The following is a 21,219-nucleotide window of genomic DNA, read 5'->3' as shown; positions in this document are numbered from 1 at the left end:
CTGGTTCCAGGGATAATACAGTAAGGTGGTATAAGAGCCTGTCTTGTAGTTTTCCTTATTCTGTCTGGTTTCTGCTTTTGTTATGAATCTTGCATTTCTGCAAAAATTATACTTGGATACGTGTTTTCATACAAGAGTGTCATACATTAGTTGGGAAAAAAAATTGTATTTTATTACAATCTGGTACAAACGTTTTGTATCATGGAATAAGCAGCAGTTAGACATGAATTACATCTTTGACCTTACCAAAGACTAGTCATGCTCAATCTTGAAAGTGAAAATGAGTAAGTTTACTCCTTAAAAGATTTTCTGTGTTGGGATGTATTAATTGGGACAATAAGTGACTGTGGTTTTCTCTCATGATCTTTTTCAGTTACGTGAAGAGTTTGACCGAGGCGTAGATGTTGTATTAGATGAAGAGCACAGCATTCATGATGTTGCTGCCTTGTTAAAGGAATTTCTGCGTGACATGCCTGACCCACTTCTTACCAGAGAACTCTATACACCTTTCATCAACACTCTCTGTGAGCTTTACAGCATCTTGATTTATCAATTTTGAAAAGCTAATTTGTTTAAATTCTTTCATCTCTACTAATAGCCTTCTTTTATTCTGTTCCTTTAATGCTCTAGCCTTGATTTGCTCCAAATATTTGTATAGTACACTATCAAGAATATAGTATATTCTAATATACAATAGTATATATATAAAAAATATAATATATGTATAATATAAATAATATAGTATATTATTTAGTATAAATTTACTGAGGTCTCTTCTTGGTTTTTATACTGTATAAGTATAATCCAGAAAACTAGAACAAGAAAGATTTCACTAACTATACATATTTTTGCATTGGTAAGGATGGAATTCATGTTGTCTGTTAAAACCTGACCCTGTCATTGATCCAGCAGTACCAGCTCACAGACTGCCATTCGCATGCTCGTATCTTAAAATTTTTAGATCTGTCCATGGACCAAAGTTCCAGCCTGGCTTCAAAAATTCAAGTTTTTTCATAGTTAATGGTCCTTATAAAGCCGTGATATTAAGTGCTCCCAATTGTGTTGCTTAAGACCCAAGTCCAGACTCTCAGAGATTTGGGAAAAAGTAAAGTTGAACCTTTTAAGCTTAAGCAGCTGCCTGGTATGTGTTCTTCAGATGCTTCCTAGCCCTCATGTCTGAGATCCTGCATCTGTCCCACTTTTGTCACTGGCTACCATTTAGATGCTAGATGGTTCAAGTGGTGGTGGTTGCAGAATGACCTTTATACCTCTGGGTATAAAGGTGTTGCTTTTCCAATCTCCCAGTACCTCTGCAAGATGAAAAATTTTAAGAAAACTGATTTAAAATGTCTGAAGCATAAACCTGACTGGAATGCTTGCCAGCTACTCTACATACCAGTAGCTATACCTAAATGAATGGAGTAAGTAGAAAAATAAGCAGAATATTTGAGTTCGGAAACACTGATGGAGTATAAAATATGGATTTTACTCTCTTATAGGATGAGAAAAGATCCTATGAACTTGTGAGCAAAATGTTGACCAACTAAGGCAAAAATCCTGTAACAGTAGTAGTTATACTTCTGATGTTTCCTTGAAGTTTTCTCTTTTTCTTCTGACATTGTAAGGAAAATTATTCTTAAAGAAAGCTATTCCTATACCTTCCTTTGGGATGGGAACCGTGTATTTGTTCTGCTTTTAGGTTAGTTGGAGTGATTTTCTTAGAACATATTTTTTCCCCTCTTAGTATTAGAGCCTGATGAACAGCTAAGCACCTTACAGCTTCTCATTTATCTTCTACCTCCTTGTAACTGCGATACCCTTCACCGGCTGCTGCAGTTCCTCTCCACAGTAGCTGGCCATGCAGAAGACACCAAAGACAAGGATGGCCAAGAGGTAAGTCCTGGTCACTTGTGTCCTTTGACTTTACTTAATTTGTGGTCTGAAAAGAGACCTTTAAAGCCTTGGAACGTACACAGTGGTGGCATACCCCTGAACAATAGGAGAGACTATCTATTAGCTTGCACTTCTACCATTTAGTTGTTTACTATGTTCTTAGGGCTATGAAAGTTTAATTTTTATATGACCTAATCAGTAAAGCATCTACCACTTCCTTTGGGAGATTCACAGTGTACCAACCTTGCTGTTAAGAACATCTAATGTCATCCATCCTTCCCCCACTGCCTTGTTTTATCCTATTATATTCTATGGAAAAAGTACTCAGAAAAGGTCAGCATGCAAGAATATGCTTTTTCGTTTTCTTTTCATTCTCTGTTGTTGCTTTTTTATATGACCTTTGGACGTAGCAGTTCGCTTCTTTGTTCTCTTAGCTTCCTTGTGTGCACTGGGTAGTGAAAAATAAAAAACAGAGGATAGGAACTCCAGCTGTATCCTTGCAACTGACAGACCTCATCACTAGCTGGAGTCAGGGTTCATCTTTGCCTCTTTTCTTTTTGGCCTCCTTAACTGTTGCGGTCTGGGCCGGAGAGTTTGGTGTGCACTCACCCCACAGAGACAAGAATGCCCGCAGCTGTGGGGCTGAGCTCTAGCCCTGAGCATTCTCATATCTGCACCTGTGCCCATTCACGCTGGGGAAGACCTGAAAATCCAGGTTTCCCATTTCCTGCCAGGGAAGTGCTTGAACTAGAGCAGGCTGCTGTACAAAGGGGGCTACTCTGTTAACTGAATAAAATGGATATGGTCTGTTACTGCTTGACCAAATTGCACTGTTTTGTCCATGGAAGGACTTCTCACTCCTCTGAACTGCAGCAGAGACTACTTCTGATGTTACTTCTGAGACTCTTTGGAAACTCCTAGAGAATTTTGTCTTCCAGATGGAAAATCCTGCTGGTTTTGTCAAATCTGGATGCCTTTTGCAGTTGTCCAATTTTAACAACTGGCACTTTGAAACATAGTTTTTTCAAATTTCTGCCTCAAGTCCTGATTTCCAGTTATTCTATCTTTACTGGTCCTAACTTCCAGTATTGTATGTGACTTCAAGGCCTATTTGACTTTTAAATCCACTTGAAATGCTATTATTTTTGTTCTCAGCAAGGACTTGATAAAAAACTCTATCACTGTGATGGAAAGCATTTAGAAAGAGCAGCCTGTAACAGTTTTACTGTGCTTAAAAACCCGTATAAGCCAGCTAATGTCATGGTCCCTCTGGTCCTGCAAAGAATTCTCTGTTGGTTCAGGAATGTACCCAGAAGGATCTTATTGCAGGGCTAGGGGATGCTGCTTAACAGAGTTGATTTGGCTCAGCAGTTGTATATCAGCTTTGCCACAGGTATTTTGGCAAGGCAAATTTATGTAAGCTGTCTTGACAGTTCTGTAAGCATCAGGAATATTATGTGCAACTGGATACCTTTTATAGATAATACAGTATTCTGCTCACAATTTTTAAAGCTATTTATGAATAATTAAGTGAATAAAGGCATACAGGGCAAGCAAAAGTATTTTATCAGACTGTTTGCTATCACTGGAAGGAAGACAGCCAAGCTTTGGCACACAGGCCCTCTTCTTGATTTCTTTCAACAGCCCTTCTCTCATGAAGATGAAGATGGATGACTACCTTTATTAAAATTACTCATTCAGTTAATTTCAGTGGAAATGTTTACAACATTTTTTAAGGATGCCCTGAGGCTGCCCTTAAGAAAAGGCTCACTGTACAAACAGTCTGTACATGCAGATCTGGGCACAGCCAGAGGCTGCCCCAGCACACGTGTGTCTGTGCATCCGTGGTGGCTCAAAACTTGGACAGAGTTTAAAAAGCAGCTCACCTGAGAAACAGCTGGGTGCTCAGGGCTGTGCACATAAGGGAGTGTGCTGTTCTCACAGTCATGCTGGGGTGAGTCTCTAAACAAAGAGCCAACATGTTTGCTGTGACTGCCTGTGCACCTACTTAGTACAGATGTCTTTCCAACATTACGCAGTGCTCCTACCAATAAAAAGACAAGCTTTTTACTGGCATTTCTGGGCAGTCTAGTTAAGCTCTTTCAAAAATAAACCAGATGCAGTCAGTGCACTTTTAAGTTTGACTGGAGTATTTGGTGAATGATCAGCTACAAAAATATTTTAAAAATACTACTTTGAAAACATCTGTTTTGTACAACTCATTTCTTGAAATTCTGGTTTTATTACCTCTTTTTGGTCCCTATTTATGTCCTTTTTAAAAATTATTAGTTCAAATGACCTCTACTTTTTACTTTGTTGAAGGAATAGAAGGGGAAAATAATAGTCTAATCACAAATATGACAATGAAATCTTTGATGTAATAATGTATATGACATATTTTTCATGTAATTCCTGTCTAGTCTAGTATGTGTTCCTAGCCGTTTACTTCCTCAAAATTCAGGTTACTGTTGCTTCCTTGAGCACAGGTTTATAAAAGCAGGAAAAAAGGTAAAAAACCCAACAAACTAAAAAAAGCCACCTAACAAGTAGACATTTGGCATGTTCTAGAAATACAGGAAAATACTAATAAAAACAATGAGCCTGCTCCTTAATTATCTAAACAGTTTAAATATGGAAAAGTGTCACTGTGTATGTTTCAGATCATGACTGCTACTTAAGAAAGCCAGGAGTTTTCAGTATTTGATCCTAGGACACAGTAATGTGCTGAGATGGTGAAGTAGGAGGGAGGTTTCTCTGCATTCAGGAGTATGCCACTGTTGAGCTTCCAGGGAATTAAGGGCCAAAACCACTTCCACCTTCTACTCCTCTAATCCACTTGAAAATATATGCAGAAAACCTACAGTGCTTGTTGCAGAGATGTTCAAAACAAGGTGTTTCTAAAAGTTGTTGATTTTTGATTGACAAGCGCGAGGTTTTAGTTTTGATCAATCAGGCATCTACCAAATCAGGGGAGAGAGTGTGTGTGTTATTGTGTGGGTGTGTAGGGGTGTGAGTGTGTGTAGATGTGTCCATATACATATCTGTATACATTAGGCCCTGTGAGACCCCACCTCATTTATATTCTCTTCTCTAGATTACTGGGAACAAAATGACATCGCTTAACCTGGCCACCATCTTTGGCCCTAACTTGTTGCACAAGCAGAAATCTACAGACAAAGAATTCTCAGTTCAGAGCTCAGCCCGAGCTGAAGAGAGTACTGCTATCATAGCTGTTGTGCAAAAGATGATTGAAAACTATGAAGCCCTTTTCATGGTGGGTGGATATTTTTCCATATTGTTTGTATGCATTTGTAAGATAAATGGGAAAATACCTGGTTGATATTAAAGTAGAAGGGGATGGAATAAACTATAGAAGCTGCATTAAATTAGGATCAATAATTATTGGTTAAAAAGAGTAGTCTTCCAGCAAGGAGGATGATTTGCAGTAAGTAAAAATATTAAAAAAGTGTACTTACATCTTGCTTGGAATGATTTCTATATAGGTAAGGGTATATTGTTTAGAAGATTGTCTGTGGAAATGATGGGGTTGGCTAGTCAGTTGTATACTGAGCAATGCATGGACAAAACTGAAAATGCTCTTTCACATCTCAATTTTGGAAGTCAGGAAGACAATTTTTCTGCAGGGATTAAGAGATCCTTTTAAGGGGATTTAATTTAAGGAATTGCCTTCCTTAACCAATATTTATTTGTTGGTTGGATGGAAAGGAAAGGAAGGACAAAGCTTTCTCATTTGTTAGTTGGGTAAAAGGAATAAAACATAAATCTATGTAGTTTCTGAGTTCCCTTCAAGTCTTTCACTGAAGCAAGGAAGTTCTTCATAAGAAGGCTGATGGCCTTGGACTAGGACATGCTGTTCACTTAAGATACAGCTTAGTTAGATCACATTCCTCATGCCTAGCAGTTAACCAAGAAGTTCAGTCTGTGGCTTTATCTTATGTTCTTTTTGTGTACAAAATTGCAGGTCAGCTCAGCGTGATTTGTGTCTGGGAGAGCCCTGCTCTAGGGTAGCAGAGGCCAGTCAGATCTAGTGGTGGGCACTATTCTGTCTTTATTTTGGTAAAAATACACATTGTAACAAAACCAGTAGTCTTGAAAAAGTGGAAGAAGCTTTGGTCTTTGTGGGCTAAGCAGCACTGTAGGTTACACTGAGGAGGTAAGTTCCCAAAGCAGAAAGAGCACTCTGGAAACCTTCAGTGCTTCAGCAAAGCTGAGTGCTGGAGACCTTGCTGGAAGAAGATGGATGAGCCTGAACTGTGGGCTGACGGCCACATAGTACTGTAAATGGAAGATGTCTATCAGATTTCAACAGGGAGTTGAAAGAGAGAGCATGAGAAAGCAGTCAGAAGCCCTGCCTCAGATGTCTTAGCCTCAGATAATCTTCTTTGTGGTTTTCTTGGCTTTTATTTTTACTCTTGTACCAGTGAGACACTTGCAATCATTTTCTTTTTTGTTTTTTTTTTTAATGCTTTTCACAGTTTGGGAAAATGCTAGGTGCTATTTTTCATTCCAGGAAAAGAATAGGACAGAACTGCACTCTTGGGTGAAGGTCTGCTGGCCCAGAGTGTGGATGGCACTATCAAGTTTAAGATAATACTTGAATAAGAATACTTGCAGTACTTGAAGCATTCTTATTGTTGTTTCTCTTTAAGAACTTCTCACAGCACAGACACATCTCAGAACATAATACTTAAGGCACGCATTCTGATTTTCAGTGTGGAGAGGATGGGCCTAAGGTTAGACTAACCTGCATCTGGGCTCTTTTAATTCTGATGGATGTATTCCTTCATCTCTTCAGTGCCTGCACTTTCATCTGAAGGTTAAACAAATTGTGGGAAAAAAAAAACCTCTCTTCTGTTTTCAGAGTAGCTTTTACTGTTTATACTTGACATTTATGCTACTAAAAAAAGATCATCTGGACTTAAGCATTCAGCTATAGCTATAACATAGTGTATTGATTCTCAGCTGCTTCCGTGTTGGTTTTTTTTTTCTTTCTGTATTTTTTATATATGGGAAGGTTATAAAACTGATTGGTTTCAGCACTGAAACTGGATCAACATTTTTGAACCAAACCTTAGGAAACCAGGATGTGGTAGGGTACCCAGACGACAATATTGGAATGATTCTTACATATTGGTGGGTCAGAGGGATTCTGTTTGTCAGAACAACCCAGGATATTGAGTACCATTTTTAGTAAGTAACTATTGTTAACATCAGTAACATGCAAAAGTGGTTTTCTTATAGAAGATGGAATCTGACCATGCTTCATTGATGTCAGTGATGATAATCATTTTCATATCCAAATCTTGCCCATTTCAGCAAGTCTTAGGGATGCATTAAAATGTTTTATGGGGATGTATAAAGGACTAGTTTTTGCCTGAATGCAAGGAGGCACAACTCAACCACGCTTCATCTTGCTGGCTTTGACTTGTCATGAAGGATGGAGAGCAGAAGCTTGGTCATGGTTTTCATCTCCTAGTGCCCAAATCCAGTCCTGCTGCAAAGAAGTGCTACAGAGTATATGAAAATTCATATTTTTACTGTTAGAGGCTACTGTGGCCTTCCCACATGCTGTCTTTCTGTGCCAAATCAGTGGCAAGGGACAGCACAAAGGAGACACTTCAAGGGTCCTTCCATCCTTCTGTCTCAACAGCCATGACTCTCATATGGCACCCAACCCCAAGATCTCAGAATATCTGGTACTCTACTGCAGTCCTGACAACCCTGGAGCCCTCTGATATGTCCTTCTTTGTCCTCTAGAGCTGTTATTTCAGCAGTTGCCTTGGCTTCCCTTCTGTCCCAAATTTCAAGTTCTCATCCATCAACTCAGGCGTGATTACCAGCGAAACAATTAATTCAGTAATTGTTACAGTGACATCTTCCTGAGATACCAATATTGTAGTTCTCTGTAAGTTTACAATTACATGCGTATCATTTCTACACTTGCCAAGTTACTGAACTAAACTGAAGAAAATTGCTGCACAGGAGGAAGCCCCAAACCCAGTAGATAGCTAGCAAGGAGACCATCAGTACAAATCTACTTTCAGACTCACTCAGGTAAAAGTCCTATTACTCAATAGAACTGTTAAGTTTGGGTTTCATAGAAGCTTTCTGTTGAACTGAACTTGTGGTGGAACTTTTTCAGACTTGTTTTGATGGAATGAAAGACTGATTTATCTTTTTTTTAAATAGGGCAAGATGTGTTTTTGTTTTTCTGACAAAGTTCTCTCAGTAGTTTCTTACAAGTTACTTGATATAAAGCTGAGTAGTAAGTTACAGACAAAAATGTGTGGATTTTGTTTTACCATCAAACTTTATCTGGAGTTTCTTCTAGTGTATAGAAAGGCTGTCTGAATGGACAAGTTACAGCACACCAGGTTTCCAAAAATACAGTCCTATAAAAAATTTTGTTTAAAGACTAGTGTATCAGTGACCATCAGTAAGATATTTTTCCAGTTCAGAGACTGAATACAATTTTTGAAAAATGAGTAGGTGGTTACACAAGTTTTTCATAGAGATTTTGGGTCAGTTTGAATTAAATGATGCGTATCTTCATTTATTTTCTAATTACTTCCTTATTTTAAGAAATATGCCTTTTATGTAACTTGACTCCCTAAATACCTCCCAAAATGAGATATTCCTCTGGGGAATGTGTTAGTAATTCTATTCCTATTTCCCAGGAAATGTCAGGGGGAACAAATGGTCCATGAAGTGGGACTTGAAGGTCAAGAGATTCAGGCTCTGACATTGCATCCAGTAACATATATTTCCCAGCTGATGACCCCTTGCTGAGACTGTCTTGCATCGAGTTCTGTCTGTCATGAGTGAACCTGGGCTGTTCAAGTTTCTTGGATGTTTTCATCTGTTTCAGTGTTTTGAAGTTTGAGTTGAAAGTTTGAGTGGAATGTTCGACTGTAACGCAGACAAAGCAGACAAACTCACTTGAGGATTGATAAGACTCATGTAAAGTGCAGTTGGAAGCACAAAGTTTACTCGTGCAGGTTTTGGGGTGCCATTTCTGCTACCTGCCCAGGAGATGTTGCTGTATCCTGCAGCATCTGAAGCTATCAAGGGTTTTGAAGGTTCATCCCCCTACAGAGTGCAAAGAGAAAGTTAGAAAATAAGAAGGCCAAGCTCCAAAGGTGACACAAATTCTGACTGAGCCTGTTGGTCAGAGTGGCTGGAGAGCCAGAGAGGGAGATTTGTAAATGTCCTCAGATCTTTGAAGGGGGAATGTAAAGTGAGGACCTTAAACTGGAGCTTTTGAGATTGTGGTACATAAGTAATCCCACTGTTATTTCCAGATATAGTAACCAACTGGATACCAACTGGTTATTCAACAGTAATCAGCATCTAAAATTGTACAAAGTGATCTTTAGTCCTACTTCATCTGTTGTTACATGAAATTTCTCTTTTAAGTGAAAACCTCTGAATATTTTATATACTCTCTGTAAATGTACTTGGTCATTTAGATTAAACATTGTACCTAAATTAATGTATGTGAAAGGATATTAACCTCCAACTAAGTATTTTTTTATGTCTTCATAGGTTTCCCCTGATTTACAGAATGAAGTGCTTATTAGCTTATTAGAGACTGACCCAGATGTTGTAGACTATTTGCTGAGGAGGAAAGCTTCCCAGTCATCGTGAGTAATCTGATTTTTCATCCGTTTTTCTGCTGGGAATTTCTATCTCCCACTGGAAGTGTTCAAAAGGTTCTAGTTTTCCCCAGCTCTTCTGTACTGTCTACAGTGGAGTAGAAATATCCTCCCTATTACACAGACTCTGCCAAAGAAATTATGACTCTTGTACAGCGTTTTCTAAAGACAAAACTTGTTTCCCCGATTCAGAGGAAAGATTGTGTTCTGCTGCAGAGAACAGAATGACATGTACATAAAAATATTCAGTGCACTATTATCTGACAGGATGTATTTTAGTGATCTGCTGGTTCATGTCTTGGGTTTATCGTAGTCTTCAGTAACAGGAGGCATGTATTCCACTATCCTTGAAACACACCCTACAGTGCCTTAACACCGTCACAGTGAGCCACTTGACCACTCTGTCATTCTTCTCCTATCCTGTACACATAGGACATGGTGAACAAGCCAACTGCCACAACAGCAGCTCTGTGGAGACTTCGGATATTATTTAATTGTATGCTTTGTGAAAGATCTGAAGAGAAAAAAAATCACACTGGTCACTATAGCAGTTAAAATACATAACATATTCTGACCTTGTGTATGGTGTATATATGCCTGCACCCTCGTGCCTTAATGCTATGAGTTTATACATTCAGATTTACAGGATTCCTGGCTTTCTCATGGGACCACACAGTCATTGTCTTCATTCTAGTGAATCCAATATGTCAGACCCAAAAATTACAAAATTTAACAGACTTGCTTTAAATAATTTTTAAGGGGGTTTCTAGACTCTAAACTCTCTGGGATATATTGGACTTTGTCTTCCTGTGTTTGTGAAAAGTGCCTAGTGCATTCAGAATATAATTAAAATGGAATTTGTACAGTCAGTTAGCTATGATTTTTTTTCTCTCCCTCTTTAACATTGTATAATTGGAGGTAATGTAATAGTGTGCCTGGCTTTAAAGGAAGAGCTATGGAAGAAATAGTGTAACAAACACCTTGAGGAAAACGCTTTCTTTAATTATAAAATTTGGAAACAAAAATATATGCAGAATATATTGTGTTGTAAAGGATTTTATTAGTTTGCTAATTTAACCACGTGAACAGATAACACATAGTAGCAAATTATCACCGATATCTGATTTGGGGTAATTTTTTCTGTGTGAAATAATTTTAGCTAGTTTGTCTGACTGACAAGTAACCATGTGTATATTTAGATCACAGTAAGTGCCGGATAGTTAGAGGTACATGAGCTGTCTTTTAGACTTGTTTCCCATTTGCCAGAAGCCAAGACTACAGTTAGGACAGACACTACAAATCACATGACTTAAGGTAGTGTGTAGACACTTCTTCCTTTCAGTCCTGAGTTTGGAATGATCATATTATTTCTAACTCAAGCTAACAGAAACCTTCATGCTGGATTTCACTGTCTATATAATAAAAAGACATAAAATTGTATCTCACCTGTGAGTACCAATTCTGCATAAGTTAGTCACAAATCATTGTGGATGTAACAGGTTATTGTTAGATCCTGTCTCCTTTATTGACTTCTCCTTGAACTTCCTTACTTTTAGCCAGCGTGCACACCTACGGGAGAAAATGCATCTTTTGTGGAAAGCTGGTCACAACTGACAAAAGGCATTTTGTAAGGAAAGGTTCTGAAGCCAAATAGGAGCATATAGCTACACTAGTACTAATTTATTGTGTTGTCAGTAATGGGCAGATGAAATATCACTGAGATAGGAAAAACTTACTGTCATTTTTTTTCTACTCTGCTGTCATGTAAGTGATTTACTTTTAATGTTAATGAGATATGTTTTCACTGTGGTTGCAACTTCTTGGTTAAGATATTCCAGGCAATTAGAGGGAATGTTGCTTAGTGTTACTGCTAGGAGTGTGATGCTCTTAAGAGATTAATGTATTTCAGAACATAATCTCAATTTTGAGGCTACAAATTTGTTGCTTATTTTTCCTATAAGAAATGTGATACAGCAGACAAGGAGATGTTTGTCTTGATTTCATAAAAATGAGCCTCCAAAATACATCCTTATTGCTCTTGGAAATTGCCTGGTCACATACTCAAGATACAAATGCGGATCTGTGGAACAAATAACTTTACATATTCTTGAGACAATCTTCACCAGAAGAGCTAGTTGACTGCATAGAGTATAGAATCAACTTCAAGACTTTAATGTCACATTAATTGCTTTGAAGGTCCTGTTCTGCAATTGCCCTCACATTTCTGCTCTTTCTGTCACTATAAATGCTTTCTTGGCTCTGATCTAACAGAGAAAACACAATCTCTTTTCCTCCCCAGAGGAGGACAAATCATCTTTCCTCATCTTTCAATTCTCTTAAGAGCTGAGCATTGTGAACAGTGTGTCAGGGAATTTATGGAAGTTGTTCATGGTAAAGCACTAATTACAAATGGCAGCAATTGTGAAGTGTGCTTTCATGGGTGACTTCCCAACTTTTGTATGTTGGCTTGATGACAATGGAATTTGGGTTTACAGCTGTAAGATGAAGCATCTTTAAACTAACAAAAAATAAAATCTGTTTCTTATGATTATTTATTGCTTATCATGGTTAGTAGTCCTTTTAGAGTAAATAAGTTTCAAAGTTACAGAATTTTTGGATGTTTTTGGATTATGATAATGAGTTTTAATCCATCTGACCTGTGGCACAAAGATGAAGCCATACAGTAAGTCATACAATATGTGTAAATGCAGTTTTTAAAGCTCCTCAAAACATTGAATCCTCTACCCTGTTACAGTAGCAACCACATCATAATCCCAGTAATCTGGTTTGTTGTTAGCACCTGTGTTACTCAGATCTGTGTGGAAATTACTACTGTGTGTGCTGCCAAACCATCACACTCCGTATGATTTGCCTCTTGAAGGTGTAATTGTTTTCCCACTCAGAAGCTTTAAGTTATAACAGAAGAGGGTTTCTGCCAGCAACAGAAAGGGATTTCCTGTTTTCATAACCTTGATGCTAGTAGAAAAGTAGGAATATCCTCAGTAGAAGCAATTATTAACACATTTCCAGTTCACCCATGTAAGTGGACTCTGGTGGACAACACCAATTTATAGCAAGATGCCTGTTGTTTTGGAATCTGAAATTGTATTTTTAAGTTCAAGTGGCATAGGTTCCTTCTGCTGCTTTCAGATCTTTCCATTTGTACTTAGCCATTTCTAAAATCTTTTCCTTAACATAGTTCATAACTCCTGGAAAATACGTTACTCGCCTTCCCATTCCTCACACTTAATTGCACGTAATGATCGATTATTCTTCGTGGGGACCATAATCTGCTCGTCCTCATATACTGCATAAAGAGGAGTGGGTATCTTGCACAGTATTTACGTTTGCTTCCAATTTAGATTTTCCCCAGTCAGTGGATAGAGAATCTCAGTGTCCAAGGAAAGCAGAATTTTGAATTGTAGTAAATATTGGTCTGCTAATGAACTCAAACAGTAAAGCAAACAGATGCAAAACTTTTGTTTTAAGGAGTTTGTGAGAACTCGTTCTTTGTTTGCAGAGAAGCAAACCAAAGTCTTCTTGCAAATTGTGTTTTGCTTTGGTCGTGAAGAGCATAGTAAAGCTGCGAATGTATGAGTTCAATTTCTGGCTTTTAAGTATTCAATCCATTTTGGTGGTTTCTTGTAGTAAGATTGATAGGGTCCACAGCAATTCCTTTGATTTTTAAAGCTATTTTACCAAAACAAATTTGAAAGTGATATTATAGATATAAAAAAATAGTATGGACTTACCAACAGAAACTGTAAATCAGTTTAGAAACTTGAATGTTTGAATCTCTCCAAAGACTTGAAAGTTTCCATTCAGGTAAATTTTTAGCAGGAGCTCTGTCTTGAGAAGAGGTAGACTATAACAGATCATTCAAGGTAAGACATGAAATCAGTGTTTCACAAAGCTCAAGCTTATGTTCCCACATTCTTTCATCTCCATTTCCCTTATTCCTTGTGTTACCTTGCCATGGCTAAGTGCTGTCTTTGCCATGTGCAGCACAGTTAGGTTTTGATGCTGCAAAGATTTACCTGCAATAAACCTTACTGGTGTTACCATTAGTGATAAGTTTGTATGCTGGCAGGTGAGGCTTAGATGACATTCAGTGTAGAAAGCTGGAAGCAAAGACATTTGGTCATAGGACACCTGCAGATACCAGCATTTCTCCCCTTTTCTACGAGGTCTTTCTAGTTCTTCTGAAAAGCCCAAGACATTGCTCGAATCTCATATCACTGCACAAGGGGTTTTAGGACTTAGGAGGACAGACAGAAAGAAGCAAGTGGCAAAAAAAGAGAAAAAAGGTTTGTGATAGAATTATACATATTTAAAAGACTATAATTCTTCAGTGTGTGTCTGTTTATAGATTAATTTACGTTGGACTCATCTTCAGATAAGAAGTTTAAATGAGAAGTTACATAATTGAGGCTTTTTTTTTAATGACTCCCCAGCATTACCATGCTGCACTGGGAGGCCTGGGACACAGCAGCTTTGCCAAATGGCAGCTCTGTTTTTTGAGTTTGTCTCAGTTAAAGTCCAGCAATGGTTTTGTCACTGAGAGTTACTGAGAAGTAACATTATTTAATTAATTCCCAACACTGTATGGTTGCTTTCATACTGAAAAAAAAAAAATAGGAATATTGAATAACATAATAATCATGCTGTCAGCTGTATATATTTTATTTTTTGGGATGTGATACATAAATCAGCTGGGGAAAAAACAACAACTTGAAGTGATGTTAAATTTTGTCATTATTTCTGTACTAATATTTACTGTGCTGTGGTTAGCTGTGTATTATCTTTATTTTCTTTCTTCAGTTTTATTTGATTTGTCTGGAAACAGCGTTACTGTTCCATAGCGAGAAATGAGTTTCGGCTGCTCACTAAGTTCAAGCTGTCTTTGGATTTGACTCTGAAGAGGGCTGACCATTTTCAGACATTTACAGGAATGAGCCTCTGTTGTATCACGGTCAATTAGAACAGATATTAATGAGAAGTCACTGAAAGAAGTGTTTGACTCAAGTGACGCAAAAGATAAGCTCTACGAAACAAAGGTGCAGAGAAGTGAAAAATGAGTACTAGAAATACAAGTTAGGGAGGAACAACAGGAGAAGAAAGTTTTTTGTTTACAGAGTAGTTCTGCATATTCTTTGTGATATTCAGTGACTCACAGCCTGCACTGTAAACAGTGACAGTTCAAGAAATCTCAGTCAATGTTCCCAGCACATTTCAAAAATGAGTTGTCTCTCTGAGCCTTGTCTGTCCTTTGGTGGGAGTTGTGTTTGCCTTTTCTTGGCAAAATTAAAGGCAGTTCATGTTGGTGGGGGTGTGAAGGTGAAAGGGTAAAAGAAGTTGTAAAAGGTATCAGCAGAACCAGTTGTTTGTTGCCCCAGTCATAAGTACAGTAAATACATGTGTTTGTCCCCTGTAAGAATATTTACCTTCTTATGTCTCTAGAAGAGGATCATTCTCATAATGTGAAAGGCGAGCCGAGTGCTTCATTTCTCTATGTAAAACTTCAGAATACAGAAATTTATTTTAGCATACTGCTTAGCATCAAACTAATCTTCCCTATCATGCCTTCAGCTTTATTGTTGCCACAAGCTTAATTGTCAAGGTAACATAAGGAATTGATTCACTGCTTAGTTTCTGTGGTTTACTGTACGGTTCTGTGGGTTTTTTCTTGTTTTCTTTCTTGACAGCAACATCTTTTGATTTTGAGTGGCCTCTGCTGGCCACTTCATGGCAAAAGTTTTGCTCATGTAAAATCCACCTCAGTAACTGTTCCTGAAGTGTTTTCATTTCAGCAGCTGTGACCATTCTCCCATATTTGATTTTATGTGTATGATCACAGAATCACAGGAATTGGGTTGGGTTGGAAGAGACCTTAAAAGTAATCTAGTTCCAAACCCCCCTGCCATGGGCACAAACACCTTTCACTAGACCAGGTTGTTCAGAGCCCCATCCAACCTGGCCTTGATGTCAAACTGCACCTGTAACTGTGCCCATGTAGCATTTTTTATTAACAGTAGTTTGTTTATCAAAATTTCTCAGGAGCCCTGAGATGCTGCGGTCAGAAGGTTCCTACTCCACAGGAGAAAGACATTCTTCCACAGACTCCAACAAAGCTTCCAGTGGTGATGTCTCCCCTTACGACAACAACTCCCCAGTGCTGTCTGAGCGCTCGCTGGTGGCAATGCAAGAAGAAGTTGCCCGCAGCCCAGATAAGCTGTACAAGGTACCTGAGCAGTACACACTGGTTGGACACTTGCAAACTAAGCCAAAGGAGAATTCTTCTGCATCACAGGCTGGAAAAGGTATAGTGCATCCTGCTTGTGCTCCTCCTCCTCCTCCCTCAGTGACTGATGGAGATTCCTGAAATAATTGAAAAGTGCCGGATTTGTATTATCAGCTACTAGGATTTGAGGAGCAATAGTGTAAATAACCTTATAAAAAAATGACAGACCAATATCCTTTTTTTTGTATTAAGCCCAAAGGATCTGTGCTCAGCCCTCCTCATTAGCTCTACCAGCTGTCAGGGATGCTCTTGCTATGGCACTTCTCAAAACTTGGAGATATTATTTAGGAAAACAGAACTATGTATGTCCAGTTTTTCAGCCTCTCTGTGACAGCATGGCAAAGTCTAGTCCTGATTCATGGGTCTGTAATACCTGCAGGTTTATGGTCCAGGCTTTGGAAAAAGCTGGGATTTTCAGATTTCAGGCCACAAACTTTATCCAGTTGTAAAGAATGATGTCAACACTCTCTCACTGGAAAACATAGCTGAGCTGCACAGCTTTACATCTGCAACCAGTTACACACTGAGCAATACTAGTGCAGAGATCCTTACTTCACCTAGCTACCTGGGGAGTGCATACCTGAGTGATTTCTTTGGTAAAGACCTATGGTTTAAACTAATAGCTCACCAGCACTTCAAGATGCTTTTCCTGTTAAAAATATATATATATAAAAATTGTCATCCATGAAATTCATACTTAGTGAGCCAAACTTTAAGAACTTTCAATGCCTTGGGATGCACATAACTGGTGGTATTTTTAAAACCATTTAATTTCAGATGTACTGCCTAGGCACTTAATTCCCTTTGGAATTAATGGGATCTAGACTAATATCTCAATTATATGCTTAGTAAATGCCAGTTGGAATTTATCTTCTGTATTCAATATCTAAATCTCTGAAAACATTTAAGAATTTGGTCAGATTTCTGTTAACTTATGAACAGGAAATTACATGAAGTTTTATCCTATTAACCATCTTTTGGACTTTAATATGCATCACAAAGATACTGGACCATGAAAAATTAGGAAATTCCTCAGCTGACTAGGGGAATCAGAAAAAGGCATGAAACTGTTTATAATCCAGCATTTCATTTAATCTTTGTTCTGTGGCTGCTCTTCTGGGTAAAACCAGCAGCATCCTTGGGTTGATAGAGCATGCTTTACAGTGACCCCTGGGGCTGGGGCTGCCTGAGGGAGCTTTGACAGAAACTACCTTTTGTGGACCAAATCCTCTTGGTTTTGTGCAAATTCTCTGACTTCAGTAAGGCAGAGGACTTAAGGACTCAGCAAACTCAGGCACCCTGCCCATAACAGAGCTCTCTGAATCCATTGCGGGATCTGATCTTGAAACGTGTAGCTGTGAACAAATACATAGAATCATAGAATGTCAAGGGGTTGTAATGGACCCTAAAGATCATCAGTCCCAACCCCCCTGCCATTGGCAGGGACACCTCCCATTAGATCAGATTGCTCAAGGCCTTATCCAACCTGGCCTTATCCAACCTGGCCTTGAACACTGCCAGGGCTGGGGCATCTACAGCCTCCTTGGGCAACCTGTTCCAGTGCCTCACCACCCTTACAGTAAAAAATTTCTTCATAATATCTAATCTGAATTTCCCCTGTTTTAATTTTCACCCATTATTCATTGTACTATGACTACAGTTCCTGATAAAGAGTCCCTTGTTGACTTCCCTATCAGCCTCCTTCAGTCTGGAAGGCTGTTGTGAGGTCTCCACACAACTTTCTCTTCTCCAGGCTGAACAGCCCCAATCTTCTCAGCCTGTATTTGTAGACAAGGTGCTCTGGTCCTCTTACCAGGTTCATAGCTCTCCTCTGGGTTTTGTCCAGCATTTCCATGTCCTTAGTTTGGGGTCACCAGAACTGTACATAGTACACCAGGTGGGGCTCACATGTGAGATGCTCATGTTAGGTGCACGCTGAAGGTGCTAGTGGATGTTAATGACTCTGGTACTTTACATAAGGTTTTACCTTTCTATTTTTGTATTTCTAAATAATATCTTAAAGAGGATCAATTCGTCATCTTTTCCCTGCTCTTACTGCTATTTAGATGTTTCTGAAGATCATTTTGATATCTGGGGCACTTGGCATTCAACGCTGAAAAGTGGCTGCAAAGATCCAGCAATCACAGGTCAGTAATTTCTCAATTTTAAAGCCCAAATCTAGCAAAGACAGAAGCAATTTGTTGTTTTTAAGAAATCACAGTGAAATCGGTAAGAGAATTCACATTGTCCAGAGTTGGACTTTTAAAAGATGACTCTTAAGTAGAGTACAGAGGAGCACACCGTATTCAGTGGAATACAGAGAGCAGCAACATTTCAAACTATCAAATGTAATTTAAAAAGTAATTTTAAATTTGCTTCAAGAAAAGTTTTAAATTCTTCTAAAATTCATAGAATCATAGAACCATAGAGTGATAAGGGTTGGAAGAGACCTTAAAGATCATCTAGTCCTAACCCCCCTCCCTTGGGCAGGGACACATCCCACTAAACTGGGTTGCTCAAGGCCTTATTCAGCCTGACCTTGAACACTACCAGGGTCAAGGCATTCCCAGCCTCCATGAGCAGCCTGTTCCAGTGTTTAACCACCTTCACAGTAAAAATTTCTTCCCTATATCTAACCTAAATTTCCCCACTTTCAATTTGCACCCATTACTCATTGTCCTATCACTATGGTTCCTGATAAAGAGTCCCTCTCTGGCTTCCCTGTCAGCTTCCTTCAGATACTGAAAGGTGCTATGAGGTCTCCATGCAATCTCCTCTTCTCCAGGCTGAACAGCCCCAACTTTCTCAGCCTGTCTCAGCCCCCATCCCTCTTCTACAGTGGGATACAAAGGAAAAGCAGTAGCTTGTTAAATGCCACGTGACTGGTTCTGCAGACTCATGTTGTGTTCCTGACTCTACCCCTAGGTTCTTACGGGAACATTTATGAAAGCAGCTTGCTGCGCCCCGGACAGTGCTCTCTTTCCCAGGGGAACCTCGCCATGTATTCCCCTCGGTGGCAGGGCAGCTCCTCGGAATTGGACAGTGGCAGGCAGGTCATGCGGAGGAGCCAGACAACAGCTGCCATTCCCGAGTGTCAGCTCCAGCCCGTGGTGTCTCGGGTGTGCAGTAACCCGCACATGGAAGTTGGCAGCAGGAGTTCAGACCTGTCCCACTCCAGGTTGGAGCAGCACTTGACTTTAAGCAGTGTGGAGGACCTCAGTGAGCACGACTCAAATCCGGGTTGTTTGCAAAGTACAGCCAAGCCCTCCTACAGGAAAGAGCGGCCACCACCCCCTTACCCAGGCCCAGCAAAAACAAGCTCTGCGTTGCCACAGCGGTCGAGTGTTTCTTCAACGTTGCACTCTTTGAGGAAACTTCAACACCCAGAAAAAAGTTTGGGGCTGAGAGCAGCTGGAGGGCCACCAGCCAGAGCCCCTGACCAGGCCACCTCCAGGCAGGAGCAGCCAGCCCTGCACATGCAAGCAGGTCACAACTATTCCACGGCACCTCATAGCCAGAACAGTAAAAGTGTTTCAGAGGCGGACTGGAACGAGTGGCAAAGGGAGAGGTGGCAGATTTGGGAGCTGTTATCAGCCGATAACCCTGATGCCCTCCCAGAAACCCTTGTATGATCTGACTCTGTGGAGCTGCCACTCATACCCATGCCTCCGTCTCATAGGAAAATGGTGACATTGGAAAACAGGGAGGGCTTGTCTGTTTTATACCAACTGAATTGCATATACTTTTTTAAAACTTTGTTCACTTTAATTTCTTAACAGCACTGTCAAGCAGTTAATTTACAAATATGGTATGTTCCTGTTTTTCAGCAAACTTTTGAGAAAAAAGGTGAAAACTTCAGTGTAATAACTCTGTATGCATATGCTGTGTATAAGATAAAACTGTTGCTTTGATGTTGCTAAAAAATGTATTTATATATCTGCAGTTTTGATGATTGTATATTCTGTAATGAGTATTGTATGATAATCATGTTATGTTTTCATATACAGATGTCAATCAATCATGACTGCTTTTTTAAAAAATCACTGCACTTACATTACCGTGATATGCATTGGAATTCTATAGAAAGTGCACAAGCTGGTTTCTGTGCTTATATATATAAAAAAAAAAAAGCTGTTAAAGGGGAAAGTTGTACTTCTTTTCACTGCCTAATGAAAAACACTAAAGAGTGGAACATGAAAAGCCATATATTTTATAAGGGTAGTAGTGAGCTTAGAGGGGAAAATACAAAATATTTTTTTCTTACACATATGTTTGCAAAAACTTTAAAATTTAATACCAGATTGTAAAAGTATTTTTTTAGATTCAGGTAGGAATCAGCTCAGAGAATCAACTAAGAACAACGTTGTGCCTAAACCAACTAAGTATGTAGTGCAAAGTCTGCCCTCCCATTCTAAAGGAAAACCAATGTTATATATGCAGGATATAATATATATATTTATAAATGTATGATTTTATGTATTGCTTTAAAACAATAAACTGGAATCCAAATTTTAGAAAACCAAACCTAATAAATTGGGATGCGTAACACTGAGAAAGAATATGGCTTTTCCTTTGAAATAACAAAGCTCCAGCATTAAGAAAGATAAGAGAAAGGAAAAAACTGCAGACAGACACATGAAAGGGAGTCAAGCAGAGCTTCAGAAAAGAACATGACATTTAGAAAAGCTCACAACTTCGTTTCTATAAATATTGTGCCAAAGTCTGGGTCAGTCACACTTCCTCAGTAGCTGTATGTTGTGTTGTGTTCAATGTTGCTGTTTTATACGTTTTTTTCAATTGCAGAGCCGTTTGTGGGCAGCGGGTGGCAATGTACTGCAGCGTTCCAGAGAAATTCCTTCGTAGTGCTCCATAAGGGAAAGTGTATCATATCAGAAGAATTTTATAAAACATATTAGTCTTAATTTTAATGAAGTTGAAGACTTATTCAGTGATGTTGTCTTTAAGTTCTATCTTGTGCCATAATGATGGAATAAAAAGATAAGTAAAACAACGAGCATATTTTTTGCTCCTTTTTTTTTTGAAGTAAGGTTTACGGGATATTGATGTGTTTTTATTACATTCTTGAGTGTCTCTGTCAAAAACATCTAAAAGGCATAGGAGCTTAAGGATCACCTTCAAATGCAAGTTAAATATACAAGATTCAAGGTTTTACTTTAATTTGAGGCTTAAAATCCATCATATATATAAGGAGTCCTTCCCCTCATATCTCCATTTCTCATCGTATCTCCATTTTCCAAGTAAAGTTATTAGTTAAAAGCACCAAGCCAAGTAGAAAGGGGCAGGATTTGGCCTTTGACTGTTTAGCTCTTTTTATGCACAATAAATATC

At 38.9% G+C, this 21,219-nt stretch overlaps 1 protein-coding gene across 1 annotated transcript in view; it reads left to right on the top strand.

Annotated features, from left to right (window-relative positions):
- ARHGAP6 (Rho GTPase activating protein 6) overlaps positions 1-19,502 on the top strand; it is a gene marked incomplete at both ends in the record, with an annotated part of 318,278 nt that extends 298,776 nt beyond the window's left edge. The window contains 7 exons of the mRNA XM_082279330.1: positions 374-524; positions 1,745-1,893; positions 4,988-5,167; positions 9,460-9,557; positions 15,627-15,889; positions 17,937-18,017; positions 18,796-19,502. Coding sequence (XP_082135456.1) covers positions 374-524; positions 1,745-1,893; positions 4,988-5,167; positions 9,460-9,557; positions 15,627-15,889; positions 17,937-18,017; positions 18,796-19,502 — 1,629 coding nt within the window. The remainder of the gene's footprint in view (positions 1-373; positions 525-1,744; positions 1,894-4,987; positions 5,168-9,459; positions 9,558-15,626; positions 15,890-17,936; positions 18,018-18,795) is intronic.
- Between the last annotated feature and the right edge of the window lie 1,717 nt (positions 19,503-21,219).

This window comes from Coloeus monedula, assembly GCF_965178545.1.
Source record: "Coloeus monedula genome assembly, chromosome: 3".
Lineage (NCBI taxonomy): Eukaryota > Metazoa > Chordata > Aves > Passeriformes > Corvidae > Coloeus > Coloeus monedula.
Note: the sequence above shows the minus strand (reverse complement) of the source record. Positions and strands in the feature narration are given on the sequence as shown.